The sequence below is a fragment of the Cydia splendana genome, chromosome Z, assembly GCF_910591565.1.
Source record: "Cydia splendana chromosome Z, ilCydSple1.2, whole genome shotgun sequence".
Classification (NCBI taxonomy): Eukaryota; Metazoa; Arthropoda; class Insecta; order Lepidoptera; family Tortricidae; genus Cydia; species Cydia splendana.
The window spans coordinates 22189201-22203269 of NC_085987.1; the positions used below are offsets into that span (position 1 = coordinate 22189201).

The 14069-nt window shown below is 35.6% G+C and overlaps 1 protein-coding gene across 2 annotated transcripts; it reads right to left on the reverse strand.

Annotated features, from left to right (window-relative positions):
- Positions 1–30: 30 nt before the first annotated feature.
- LOC134804908 (NADH dehydrogenase [ubiquinone] 1 alpha subcomplex subunit 2) lies at positions 31–13522 on the reverse strand. Of its 2 annotated transcripts, XM_063778228.1 has the most exons (4): positions 13337–13522; positions 13153–13259; positions 1886–1964; positions 31–176 (listed from the first exon to the last, which is right to left on the reverse strand). In XM_063778228.1, the coding sequence occupies exons 1-4, from the start codon at positions 13414–13416 to the stop codon at positions 173–175; spliced, it is 270 nt and encodes an 89-aa protein (XP_063634298.1). In that variant the 5' UTR covers positions 13417–13522; the 3' UTR covers positions 31–172. The 2 variants fall into 2 exon arrangements, with proteins under 2 accessions (XP_063634298.1, XP_063634297.1); XM_063778227.1 differs by lacking the exon at positions 1886–1964.
- Between the last annotated feature and the right edge of the window lie 547 nt (positions 13523–14069).

Consider the following 14069-nt stretch of genomic DNA (forward strand, 5'->3'; position numbering starts at 1 on the left):
GAAATAAAGAAGTACTTAAATGAAAATCTGTTTTTAATTTACCAACATATGCATTTTTCTACACCTTCTATTATTAATTACATTGGTTTTGTTTTATTTTACAAGCTTTTTAATGGCGGCCAAAACATCCCCAGCTGATAAATTTGTGAGAATTGTGCTGCGCTCCATTCCTTTATCTGAAATATATACCAAAAAAATATTATGTAGGTACATAATAATCAGATCTAAAATTCCAGATGAAATGCGGAAATGATTAAAGGTAGGTCCCGATTCGCCGGATTTACTTTAGGATATCACAATCTGAGTATATGAGATTGAGAATCCGACGAAACAAGAATGCGGCGAATCAGGAACTAACCTTTAAAAGCACTCGAGTATTCAAAAAATATATTTAAACTTCCTCAAAATGAAATTAAATCAGAAGGTAAGGTCCATACGGGTAAGTGTGGCTAGCCTTCACATTAGGCCCTGTTTATACATGAATTAGTGTTTATTGCAAGTTCATACATTTGCTACTCGCGTTTAGTGGCCAATGTATGACCTCGCAATAAACAGTAATCAATGTGTAAACAGGCCCAATGTGAAGGCCAGCCATATTTAACCAAGTACTTACCCGTATTGACCTTATTAAGTAAATGACTTATTCCTCAAATCCTCACATTATGTGTGGGTGTTATAACTTAGTCACGTAAAAGCAATACATTTATAATGGGAAATGAAAATCGCTATTAGAGTGCGATTAAATAGGTTCACGCGGACAAATTTGCGGGAGCTGTTAATAAATAATACTTATGACTACATAAAACGATTTTCCGTATAGTATTTTGGACATTTGAGATATTTGAGCCGTGCACGGTGTCGAACCCTACACGTAAAGTCCCTTTCGACAGTTTAGGGGTACACCAAGCACATGCTGCCTGCCCCACCCGTGTCAAGAGCACCCGCCATGTTGAAAAACTGAAGGTTAATGAAATCTAAAATGCTGGTTATTGGGTGAAATCGATGAAATAATTACTGGGCTATTGAATGGAAAGACGGTAGGTAAAATTCTTATAAAGAGTCATTCCTCAACAATCTCATTCCCCTGGCAATATTTATTCGGAAATTCCGCTAAGCAGTTTTGGTTATAGATAAAAATTGGCACAGGTTACAGTCACCAAAAATGAAAAAAATGAGATGCTAATAAAGCAGAATCCCGTGGGAATTTTTGAATAGGTAAGGCCAGGGGAATGAGGTAATGACCCTAAAACAGTATCCCATTTTGCCTTCGGCAGACGGTGACTCTCCCTCAGCAAGATGGACCTTAAAAGAATTGGTTTCCAGTTAGATCCCACTTCTTTTATTAGCGAAACCGTTAACGAACTTGGCATTCTTTCACGTTTATGTTTTTGGTGGGATAAAGTGATACCTTATGCAATATGCTTTATCGATAGGGTAATTATAGGTAACTGGGCAACAATTTAATAGAGTGACCCTGTCGAAAAGATTATCCAGGCCCTGGTAGTATAAATAAGAAGTCGTTTTTAGTGTAAAGCAATTAATCTAATTCTCTAACTAAAACTTAATATATATATCTACTACTAATATTAAAAAAACAAACTACTACTCGGTTGGTATCAAATTCGAACACATCTTTTTAGAGAAAAAAAAAACTATTATCAGTCTAATGACAAAACTTTCATCTGACTCAGGATACATATACGAGTATTAAAAGGCCAGTGTCAGTTAATACATAATTTTTTTAATTGTATAGGTACAAATCATGTAAAAGTAAATACGCACAAACTATAAAACGCTAAAAAGAAACAGTCTAACAGGCCTTTTAGAAGATGACTAAATAATTTTGTTACTATAATAATCATGTTACTGATATTTCGGTAGTTACCCGGCCAGTTTTCTAAATACTTCCATAACTTGAGTGGCAGTTAAATTACTTAATGGAGTTACTGTTTCACATGCTCTTGCTGTAAGGTAAGAAATGTTTAGAATTAAGCACCATCACATTGTGCTACTTGCAATTACTAAATGTTTTATAATATAACATGACTACTTCATTGATTGCTTTCCAAATAAATAAAATAAACTATACTATGGAATTTCCTGGGGACTCTTAACTATCTCAGTATCAAAAGTCATCTAATATATTGTAAAACAATTTATTCCAATTGTTGCAGTTCAGAAATAAATAAATACTAAAAATAAGTTTTTGGCAAAATTTCATTTTTGGTATAAGCTGTTATTGCTGACTGTACTTTTCTTTCCACAGGCAACTAAATACTCATCAAGACAATTCTAAAAACTTCAATCACAGTTAGGTTACATTGTTTTATCACAGAGTTGCTATGGCCACCTTCTGTTTCCATCATCAGATCAGCTTAATTGTACCATAATATTGCATTGCCACCCGAATTACATATGTATGCAAATTTTCTTCTTCACCGGAAACCGGGAAATGGGTCAATTTGAACTTGTAAGATTTGACCCTTACAAACATACATAGGCACATTGCAAGTTAATAAAAAGCTTGTAATTAAACAAATGGAACTAAAAGTGAAACATTGTGACAACATCAGTTGTTTAATAGCAAAGTCAGTGTCATTGCTTGGATATGTTTACACTTTTGCACCTTACTCCTTTGTAAAAAGGGAAAAAATTTAACATTGTAACAATTTTAAATCTTTGACATACACTGTACATTTTTAATAAAAAAATATTTTCTGTGTTAAGTTGTTCTCATTTGAAGAAACGAAATAAGCTAATCATCATAATAAGTAATAGACTAGACATAAAAATTCAAAATCGCTCTCCTTCTTGATTCGACTGGCAAATCATATTACTTTTTGGCAACCGGGTTTTTTTAACCTAATTAGACCCCGCTGAATCCGAATTTGCCGGTTGCTTAATCGAAATCTTGACCGGAAGTGAGATATTTGATATTAAAGGTCCCTTTTTTTAGTTTTTCGTAAATAACTCTTAAACGGTGGCGCATAGCAAAAAATGATCTATTACATAAGTAATCTGCATAAAATTGCCTACAAGAAAGATTCAGTACAATTTTTCGCTAGGATCAATATTCAAAGAGATATTAACGCGGGAAATTTAATTATAATCACTTCTAAAGGTCCCTTTTTTTAGTTTTTCGTAAATAACTCATAAACGGTGGCCAATATCAAAAAATGTTGTTAAACGATAATAATCTACACAAAATTTTGAACAAAAAAGATTCAGTACACTTTTCGCAGGGATCAATATTTAAAAAGATAATAAAGAGGGAAAGTTCTAGTATAATAAATTCTAAGTTTCCTTGTTTTTATTTATTCGTTAATAATTTGAAAAGTGTGACTCATAGCAAAAAATATCTTATACATAAATAATAAACATAAAATTACCTACAAGAAACATGTAGAACACTTTTCGCTAGGATTAATATTTAAAAAGACAGAGCAGCGGGTAAGTTATAAATAATCAATTTTAAAGTCCCTTTTTAGTTTTTTGTAAATAACTCGTAAACGGTGTCCCATAGCAAATAGGTCAAGAAAGGTACGCTCGGCTAGTATGGCGGAATGGAAATAATTAGTAATAGCTGAAATTTTCGGTGTATGGGACAGATAATAAATCTAGTGATTACGTCGACACATAATCCAAATAAATATATTACATTTAGGTATTTAAAAAAAAATGTAAAAATATAAAAAATCACAGAAAATTTGTAAAAAATATTAATGTCATTTTTTAAAATTATACTCATAGATAAATATTTGCTTTATGACATTAAGCATGAATCACACAAAAAATAACTCTGTATCCTACATTTAAAGTAAGTAACCTACGGTTATTATTAAATTCAGTATATTTCCGTCCTCAAAAATGGTAATAGGCTATTTTTTCCCTCATTATTTCCAAATTACAATAAGTACAAGCGTTGCAATTTAATCGTACACTAAATAATACCGTATGGTGGGTTTTATGGGGTTGTGCATTAATTGCCTAGTTAAAAATGGTAATAGATCAATATCATATGGGATTTTCATTATGAGTTCTCTTTCGTCGAATACTGTAAAAATCGGCTTGAAATATGATTCGTAACACAAAAAACCATCAAAAACGTTATCGTTGCTTTAAAGTTGCCGCGCACGAGCCAGCGAGCTGACGCGATTGGTCGTTGCATGGAGCGGGGCGACGGAACGATGAAACTTCCATCGCCCCGAGCGCGAATATTTAAAAAAGTATTTAGTATATTTACTATTTACTCGGTCAAAACATATGTACCAGTGAACGTAAAAAATATGGGAGACTAGATTCGAACTAATTATCAGCTTTAATCTGGGCCAGAGTGCTGTAAATAAGAAAGGAAATTTTACCTAATTGCAGGCTTTCCGTCTTTGCGTGCGCGTTAAATTTAATACAATAATAGGCCTATTATTTAAATATAGGGCTATTATACTGACACACACCCAATTTGATAGCAGAAAAAGACGCGAAATTAAAATTTTCTTAGGGAAATCAAATCTTCGCGCCTATAAGTTTAAACCATTTAAGGTTTCAATAGCGGTCATTTAAGTACCACCCCTCACCACTAAAATGTAATTATCAAAAATGACAGTTGCTAATTTTCCCTAAAGTAAGCATTCTAGTTATTGCTGCAATACAGTGGTACCGGGCACCTTGCGACGCAAGGCCGAGCAGGAATCGCAAACCTTAAAATATTTGCACTAATTAATTGAGTTAGGATTTTGTTAGTACTCTTTAATTGAATAGCAAAAAATATAAGTTATGTATTAGAAATACCGTTTTTAGTCGATGTTTAATTGAGTAATTATTGTTAAACTTATTTTTACCGTGTGGTGTCGGTTAAAATTTCACTAGCAACATCATTTGGCGACTAGGGCAATAAAAGTCGACACCATAACCAACAAATTAACAAACAACAATAACCAACAAATTAACAAACAACAAAAATTTGCAGTAATATTCCAAAACTCGACTGAACGCAAGCGCACCGAACCGTGTCGCTCCCCTGACGTGACTGTCGTGACTCAGTGTCACAAAACGTAAGGCCGTGGTATTAACGTCAGCGGATAGCTGAGCGGCGAGCGGTGACTGCAGGCGGCAATAAGGTGTTCAGTTAATGTTTTTATAATTTGAAATGACTTCGTTTCCATGTAGATATAACCAAACAGACTTTAGAAGCTTTTAATATTTTATTTGTGGCCGTATAAATTATGTTTTATTGGTAAATTAACTACAATTATTCATATTTGTGGATAAAACAATATACATACTATAATTAATACTGAATTAACATTAAATAAATACATTATTTATGACATAAAAATACATTCTGCGTATTTAATTACTTAGCACTGTTTAATTACGATACTTGCAAGCAAGTAGTAAAGTATATGGCTCCATCCTATCCTGTACCACGATATACAAGCGATAACATTTTTGCGACAATTTTGTATAGATAATGGATTTGTCGCTAGAAAATTACGATATCGAGATAAAAGTCAGGTCTCTGAGCGCTATTGAAACCTTAAATGCTTTTTACTTATACATGTTTTAAAATTGCCGCGCTTTTTCTAGTCAAGCTGAATGTGTTTCACTATAGAATAGTAATCGAATTGGTTCAGATTTAACGTTTAATGCATATAAATAACATAATTTTGGACTAAGTACATTATACATGACATCAGGCTATGGTTTGGCGCACCGTGACCCTGAACGGCGCGGTAATGTGTTACGGCTGTTAAGTGAAGTCCAGACGGGATGATCAAATCGACCGATTTGATCAGAAATGAAATTGGGGTCAATCTCCAAATTAAGCAACAATTAAACAACTGTACCGATATTTGGAACCTCAGAATAATATACCCGGCCGGATACCGGAAAGTAACTTTGCTTGATTTCAGAGTAAACAAATTGGATTTAAGAAACAGTCACTGTCATATTGTACATTACTCGTTTATTATTTCAAAACAATTTAAACATCCACTCACTTGCACGCGTAGGTACCTACTCATTTCGAACAGAAATGAGTCCGCGCCAACGTTCACCACGAAACAGGTTAAAACCTGCACAATGCGCACCTAAAAACCGAAATGTAGGTATTGTTAAATTTAGTTTGTAGTTAATTAGTTTTTTGGTGTAAGTGTATGAACCAAGGTATGAAATAAATGATTTTTTATTTTTTTTATTGTTCCGCCGGCCGAAGATTCGGCGGTCGGATACCGAATATTTGGCCGACGGTCAGGCCGAATATCCGGTATCTGACCAAAAAACTATCCATTGCATCATTTGCATCTCTAATTGAGAGTGGCAACACTGTCGTAGGTCGTATTGCCCTTTTCTAGCATATACGTCCCTCGCTCCTACACTCCCACCACACAGGCAGGTTGCTTTGTCAGTTATACAAGGCAAATTTTCAAGTCATTGGCTTGCTGTTTTTCCATCTGGAAGGTCGTGAAGCTAAACTGCTGGTGAGTTTTTGAATTTGTACCTCAGTTTAGCTGACTATATTGAAATAGTTATTTATTTTACAAGGGGGCAAAGTTGTTGTTTAACCGCTCGTGCTAATATTGATACTTGAGCAAGTAAAACATTCGAAACAAGGAATCTTGAGCGTTGCGAGGGTTAAACAAAATTTGCCCCAAGTGAAACACAAAATGTTTCACCATACCAAACCGAAGCAAATATTAAATGTAAAAATATCATACAAAATCAAATACAAATTAATTAATTAAATATTTATGATTTAAAAGTCAATTCTACCAGCAAATATAAGAAAACAACTCAAAATTTGCATTTGATTCCTTTGCCTCACTTGTGACTAAAATGAAACTTTGCTCTCAGTTTTCGAAGCGCAAAGTATGCCTTTCCGAGCTGGTGTGGTGAAAAACAGTTTCTAACGGCTTATGCCGCTCGAAATAAATAATTAAATTTTTCACGCCACTGTTCGGAAATGTGGCAATAGATGGTCTAAAACCAAGCTGGAAAGTAGGCAATAGCTGTAGCACCTGAACCACCACTACTACAATGTTTCATTGTTATCATCATCTGTCATTGGTGACAGTTCGCTACAGCAATGAGTATAATTTAAAACATAAAAATCAATAAAAGGTCTTTTTTGGCGCAACTTTTTCCTTCAAAAATAAATTTAGGTTATTTATAGGACCAATATCTTGTTAAAAAAAAAACGAAATGTCAAACTATTCATTCATTCAGTCAGTTCATTCGATTCACGCTTAAGGCGTTTTTTACTTTTGTAGCTGTTTGTGGTTTTTTAGCAAAAACGCTTCTAAGTTTAGAGTCGGTTTGAAGCAAACAACTGAAAAACGCCTCTTAAATGTGATAAAAAAGAAAAAAGGCGGGATTGGAAAATTCTCACTGAATTGGATAGTATTATAAAATATAAGAAACACGTATCTACGCTCGCTATAAAAATGAGTTCTTCTAGTGAAGAAAATGATATTCTTACGCTGACGCCTACCCAAATTCAAGAGACTGCACAGGCAGTGGCTAGTAATTTGCTACCAGAGAAATCGCGGGCTAGTACTTATAGTTATGCAAATGTTTCCTTATTTCCTCGCAGTAGTCGTGAAAAGCACTATGTAATGCCTCGGCCGGAAACGCTAAAGATGGAGTCGTATTATTCGAGGGCCTCCACCAACGTGTCGGCCCTCAAACTCACTCGTCCATCTTTTAGCGGTTTTACGTCCTCTCCTACAATGTACTATAGTTGTCCGTTAAATTATCTAGCAAATAAAAACGATCCGGAATAGTGATGTGAAAGTGCAAGAGGATATTAGAAAGAGAGATGCCTAAGAGTACCATACCATAATGAATACATGTGTCTTAGCTCTATATTGTATTGTTATAAATAATGTTAAAAATGCTTTATGTTGTTAATGTGTTCCAAATTGTGCCGTTTTGGCATTAGATGTAAGGTGCAATTTTATATTTGAAATAAATAAATAAATACAATAAATGTTAATTTTACAAAATGTACCTATCAAATTGTATACTTTACTAAATATCTCTCTCCTCACAGGTGTTACAATAAAGGGTGTACGTACTACATAATTAATTAAACACTCATAATATAATTATATTACATACACATAATAAGTATATCATAGGATAATATCCTATACATATTATGTATAATCACATTGGTTTGGCGTCTTCCCACCACCAGGCGATAACAAACATGTTTCAATATTATTCGTAGGTTCCGAATATCGGTACAGCTGTTAAATGACAGCATTTACACAAAAATAAAACGCTAATTAAATAACTTATCATATCCGGAACTACAGATGCAACGGATAGTTGTTTGGCCGCATACAGGATACCGGATGTACGGCCTGACCATAGGCCGAATATTCGGTATTCAGCCGCCGAATATTCGGCCGGCGGAAATATACCTACATTCCGGTTTTTCAGGTGCGCATTGTGGAAGTTTTGACCTGTTTCGTAATGAACTTTCGCGCGGACTCATATAGGTCTGTCACTAGGTACGAAATTAGTGCGCGAGCTAATGAATGGAACGTTTAAATTGTTTTAAAATAATAATCGCGTACGATTATATTCCGATATCAAGCATAGTTACTATCCGGTATCCGGCCGGATATTAAAATAAGGGCGAGATAGGATACCGGATAGTAACCGAATATCCGGTGCATCTCTATTCGGATCCTAAAGTTTTAATCCTGCATGGTGCAAATATGTATAATTTTGAGACAATGACTTGAAAATTTGTACGTTTACGAGTTATTTACGAAAAACTAAAAAAAGTGACCTGTGAACTGATTGTAATTAACTTTCTTCCTTTAATATCGCTTTAAATATTGATCCTAGAGAAAAGTATTCCAGATATTTTTTGGAGAAAATTTTATGTAGATAATTTATTCTTAAAAACCTGTTTTGCTATGGGACACCGTTTACGAGTTATTTACAAAAAACTAAAAAGGGACTTTAAAATTGATTATTTATAACTTACCCGCTGCTCTGTCTTTTTAAATATTGACCCTAGCGAAAAGTGTTCTACATGTTTCTTGTAGGAAATATTATGTTTATTATTTATGTACATATAAGATATTTTTTGCTATGAGTCACACTTTTCAAATTATTAACGAATAAATAAAAACAAGGAAACTTAGAATTTATTATACTAGAACTTTCCCTCTTTATTATCTTTTTAAATATTGATCCCTGCGAAAAGTGTACTGAATCTTTTTTGTTCAAAATTTTGTGTAGATTATTATCGTTTAACAACATTTTTTGATACTGGCCACCGTTTATGAGTTATTTACGAAAAACTAAAAAAAGGGACCTTAGAAGTGATTATAATTAAATTTCCCGCGTTAATATCTCTTTGAATATTGATCCTAGCGAAAAATTGTACTGAATCTTTCTTGTAGGCAATTTTATGCAGATTACTTATGTAATAGAACATTTTTTGCTATGCGCCACCGTTTAAGAGTTATTTACGAAAAACTAAAAAAAGGGACCTTTAATGTCAAATATCTCTCTTCCGGTCAAGATTTCGATTAAGCAACCGGCAAATTCGGATTCAGCGGGGTCTAATTAGGTTAAAAAACCCGGTTGCCAAAAAGTAATATGATTTGCCAGTCGAAATCGATTTTATGAAAAATAAAACCAGTCTATAAGGCTTTCGACCTGGTTTGTCATAAAACCCTACTAAATAAAATTGAAAAGTATGGCATTATGGGTAATGCTTACTCCTAATACTCCTGGCTACAAAATTACTTGTGCAGACGTAAACAATACGTTGAAATTAAAAATATTATAAAAAATAAGAAATGCATTTATAAATCTGTTCCAAAAACAACCAATAGTGGCGCTCCACAGGGTAGCGTTTTAGGTCCCCTCCTATTCCTGCTTTACATTAATGATTTACCGGAATCCCTAAGTCACAACTGTATACTTTTTGCCGATGATACCACCTTAATAATTAAAAGTAGGAATATGACTGACCTAGAAACCGAAGCAAATAGTGAAATATGTAAGGCTATTAAATGGCTAGAGGATAATAAACTCAAACTGAACGCAGACAAAACTAAAATAATACATTTTCAAAATTACATAAAATCACTAGATATAAATAAATTTCAGAAAAAATGTTTGACTGGTTACTTGACATGTGTTTCTATTCAATTAATGAGCTCCTTAATTATTAATAAACTAATTATTTTATTGCACTAATTGTTATTGTAATTAGGGCGAGCGAAGCGAGCCCTATCACTATTCGACAAACTATGCATTCTTGTGGTACACTTTACGGAAAAACTATCGCACTGTTAGGTTTGAAATTTAACATAGTAAATTAAATTCATGTCTAGATGTGTTATCAAACATAAAAATATCATTTTATAAACCTAAAAAAAATAAATAAAGGAATAACACTTTGTATTACTACTAGCGCCATCTGTTAGAAAAAATATGAATTAAAATTCGTGCTAATGTACTAAGTGCTAACAACGATGAATACAAACAAGTGCGAGTCGGACTCGCACACGAAGGGTTCCGTACCATTATCTATAAAAACGGTTACCCATCCAAACTGACCCCGCCCGACGTCGCTTAATTTCGGTCAAAAAACACGTTTGTTATATGGGAGCACCACTTAAATCTTTATTTTATTCTGTTTTTAGTATTTGTTGTTATAACGGCAACAGGAATACATCATCTATGAAAATTTCAACTGTCTAGCTATCACGGTTCGTGAGATACAGCCTGGTGACAGACGGACCGACGGACGGACGGAGGGACGGGCGGACGGACGGACAGCAGAGTCTTAGTAATAGGGTCCCGTTTTACCCTTTGGGTACGGAACCCTAAAAAGGGTTTAAATTTTGGATTCTGACCCATCTCGCTTCGCTCGGTTTGATTCCCAATTTAGCAATTAAGTTTCTGTGAATACTGGAACATTCAATCTTGCTGTATATTCACTGCGGAGGTCAATTTACTCGTATGTTCTGTTCTGTGACGCCGATGAACTGATCAGTCATGTTGTGTTAGCAAACTTATATCGGGTATTTTCAGTTCGAGAAACAGTTTTAGTGTTACTATTGCTTGGATTGGAAATGCCAAAATTATAAATAAAGATAAGCATATTAGTCCGTTTGTATCGGCCGATTTTGGGCCGATACAGACGGACTACAACCTGACTGCAACTTGTATGGAAACTGCACGCCAATTGCAACGTCGGCGTGCAGTTCAATAAAATGACCCAGAACCCTGGCAGTACCTAGTGGAACTCAGGTTTGGTGCAACATAGGCACACGCTGTTTTAGTAATTCGACACGTCTTGATGATCACTTGGGAGAGCAGTACGATAGAGCTGATGCTGAACCCTGGCTGTACCTAGTGGAACTCAGGTTTGGTGCAACATAGGCACACGCTGTTTTAGTCATTTAACACGTCTTGATGAGCACTTGGGAGAGCAGTACCCAAGATAGAGCGGATTCTGAACCCTGGCTGTACATAGTAGAACTCAGGTTTGGTGCAACATAGGCACACACTGTTTTAGTCATTCGACACGTCTTGATGGGCATTTTGGAGAGCAGTACCCAAGATAGAGTTGATGAGCTGATGCTAAACCCTGGCTGTACCTAGTAGAACACAGGTTTGGTGCAACATAGATACACGCCGTTTTGGACATCCAACTCATCAGAATGAGCACTTGGGAGAGTAGTACCCAAGATAGCTGATGCTGAACCCTGGCAGTACCTAGTGGAGCTCGGGTTTTATACAATATAGGCACACGCTGTTTTGGTCATCCGACTCGTCTTTTTGATCACTTAGGAGATACTCAAGATAGAGCTGTAGCTGAACCCTGGCAGTATTTAGTGGAACTCACGTTTGTTGCAACATAGGCACACGCTGTTTTGGTCATCTCACTCGTCTTGATGAGCGCTTAAGAGAGCAAATTATGCGTAAGTTTATATGCGGAGCAGCATGATTACCGCCAGTAGGTGTCCAGACGGGATAGTTTTACGCTCAATTGTGTGGTGTGGACGCATAAATAAATTCAAGGACATTGGCTCGCTGACCCAACATTATGTAGGAAAGCCTGTTGGCTTCCTTACAAAAAGTACTTACTGGGCGACCGTGTAGGATGTAATAAGCGCTTATGAAATTGTAGGTATATTACGTGTGGATGATATTGGCAATTTGATTTTGTCGTCTGGACACGTTTTTAATGGACAAAGTAAAAGCTGTAACAGACTGGCGTACCGGACAGCGACCGGGGTCCAATCAGTAGGTATATTTCTTTCTTGCCCTCACTTTTAGCTGCGTCCTTAACGGACTTATTACGTACCCACTCGATCGAACATGGAACAAGCCTCGGACTGGATCAAAGTCGCAGTCCCGGTACGTTTAGGTAGTAAAACTCCGCGAGCCCTTACAAAGCTCTGCTTTTTTCTAGTATAAATTAAATCTATTGTAAATGAAACCTGACTTAACTGCTATTGTGCCAATATGTTCTTACGTAATTAAATTGGACATGTAAATACTATAATATATATATGCATGTTAGCAATAATCACATAGGTATAGCAACTTAATTGTAATATTTCTACGCCGATAGAGGCAGAATATGACGCACTTATCGTAATTTGACCATCATTGTACTACCATATTCTAAGAAATAAACATTTGTATTAGTATTTAATAATGAAGCCTGGTAGATAAATACTATAATATCTGGGAGACCGAGCTTTGCTCGGAAATCATATAAAAACTCAAAAATGCGCGTTTTCCCAGAGATAAGACCTAGCTAGATCGATTTCTCGACCCCAAAAACCCCCATATAGCAAATTTCATCAAAATTGTCAGAGCCATTTCCGAGATCCCCAAAATTTATATATAAATAAAAATGCAAGAATTGCTTGTTTAAAGGTATAAAATATGTAATAACACATTAAGATGATTGTGCAAATCAAATTTTCAAGTTTGCAAATAGTGATCTGCTAAGGTATAGGTACCAGGGTATGCCAACATTCAACACTGTCTCTAAATACCTGCTAGCCAGAAAAGAATGCCTCATGGCGGCAATAAACGTATCAGTTTATATTTAAAAAGTAATACAAGGTAGTATCCCTAAATCAAAACTATTTTACATACCATATCGGGCCCAGATCTTAGGTTCAACTCCGCTGCACTCACGAATCAATATCGGAAAGCCAGGATTCTCTTTCTTGATAGATACATAGTTTTGCTGAATAAAATCCCTGAAAAGGATGAATGGTTAGGTTAATCAGCAATATTCGTCAGATGAATGTTTCATAGTTTATGTAATCAAGCATACCTCACGCCCGCAGATTGCTTATTGGTTTGACACAGATGAATCCGGAGCTCTTTTAGTGCGCCGCCTAGACGTATAGACATTTTTAACGTTTGTGATTATATTCAATAAACAAAATGTTAAGAAATTCACAGTAAAAGGGAGATATTTAGGCAATTTTTCCACTGACCACCAAACGTCAAATCGAAATGACGTTCTATTGTCTGTGTCTGTCACTTTTGATATAATGACATTGACATTGATTGATTGTATTAAAGTCCTAACAGACGGTCGTACCGAAAGCTTGGTACGGTTAAAATATCTCTTCACTTACCTCGCGAACTGACACCACTCCCCGAGGTAACTATGACGGAACTGAAGATGCAGATCCGAAGACTGAAGTTACGAAAGGCTCCTGGGTCTGACGGAATCACAAATAAATTGATCAAAACACTACCCGACAGAATCCTCTCTCTCCTACTCATCATTTACAACGTTGCTCTCATCCACTGCCATTTCCCATCATGTTGGAAGGAGGCTGACATGATTGGGATCCCCAAACCCGGTAAACCTCGTACGCATTATTCTTACCCGTATTCACACTCATCTTTCTGCTCATAACAGCATCATACCTGAACAATTCGGGTTCAGGGCTAGTCATTCGTGTGTCCATCAAGTTCACCGCCTTGTGGAGCACATCCTCTTTTGGATAACTAGCGGGCGCCGTGCGATCCCAAATGGAGCGATCTTCCTCGAT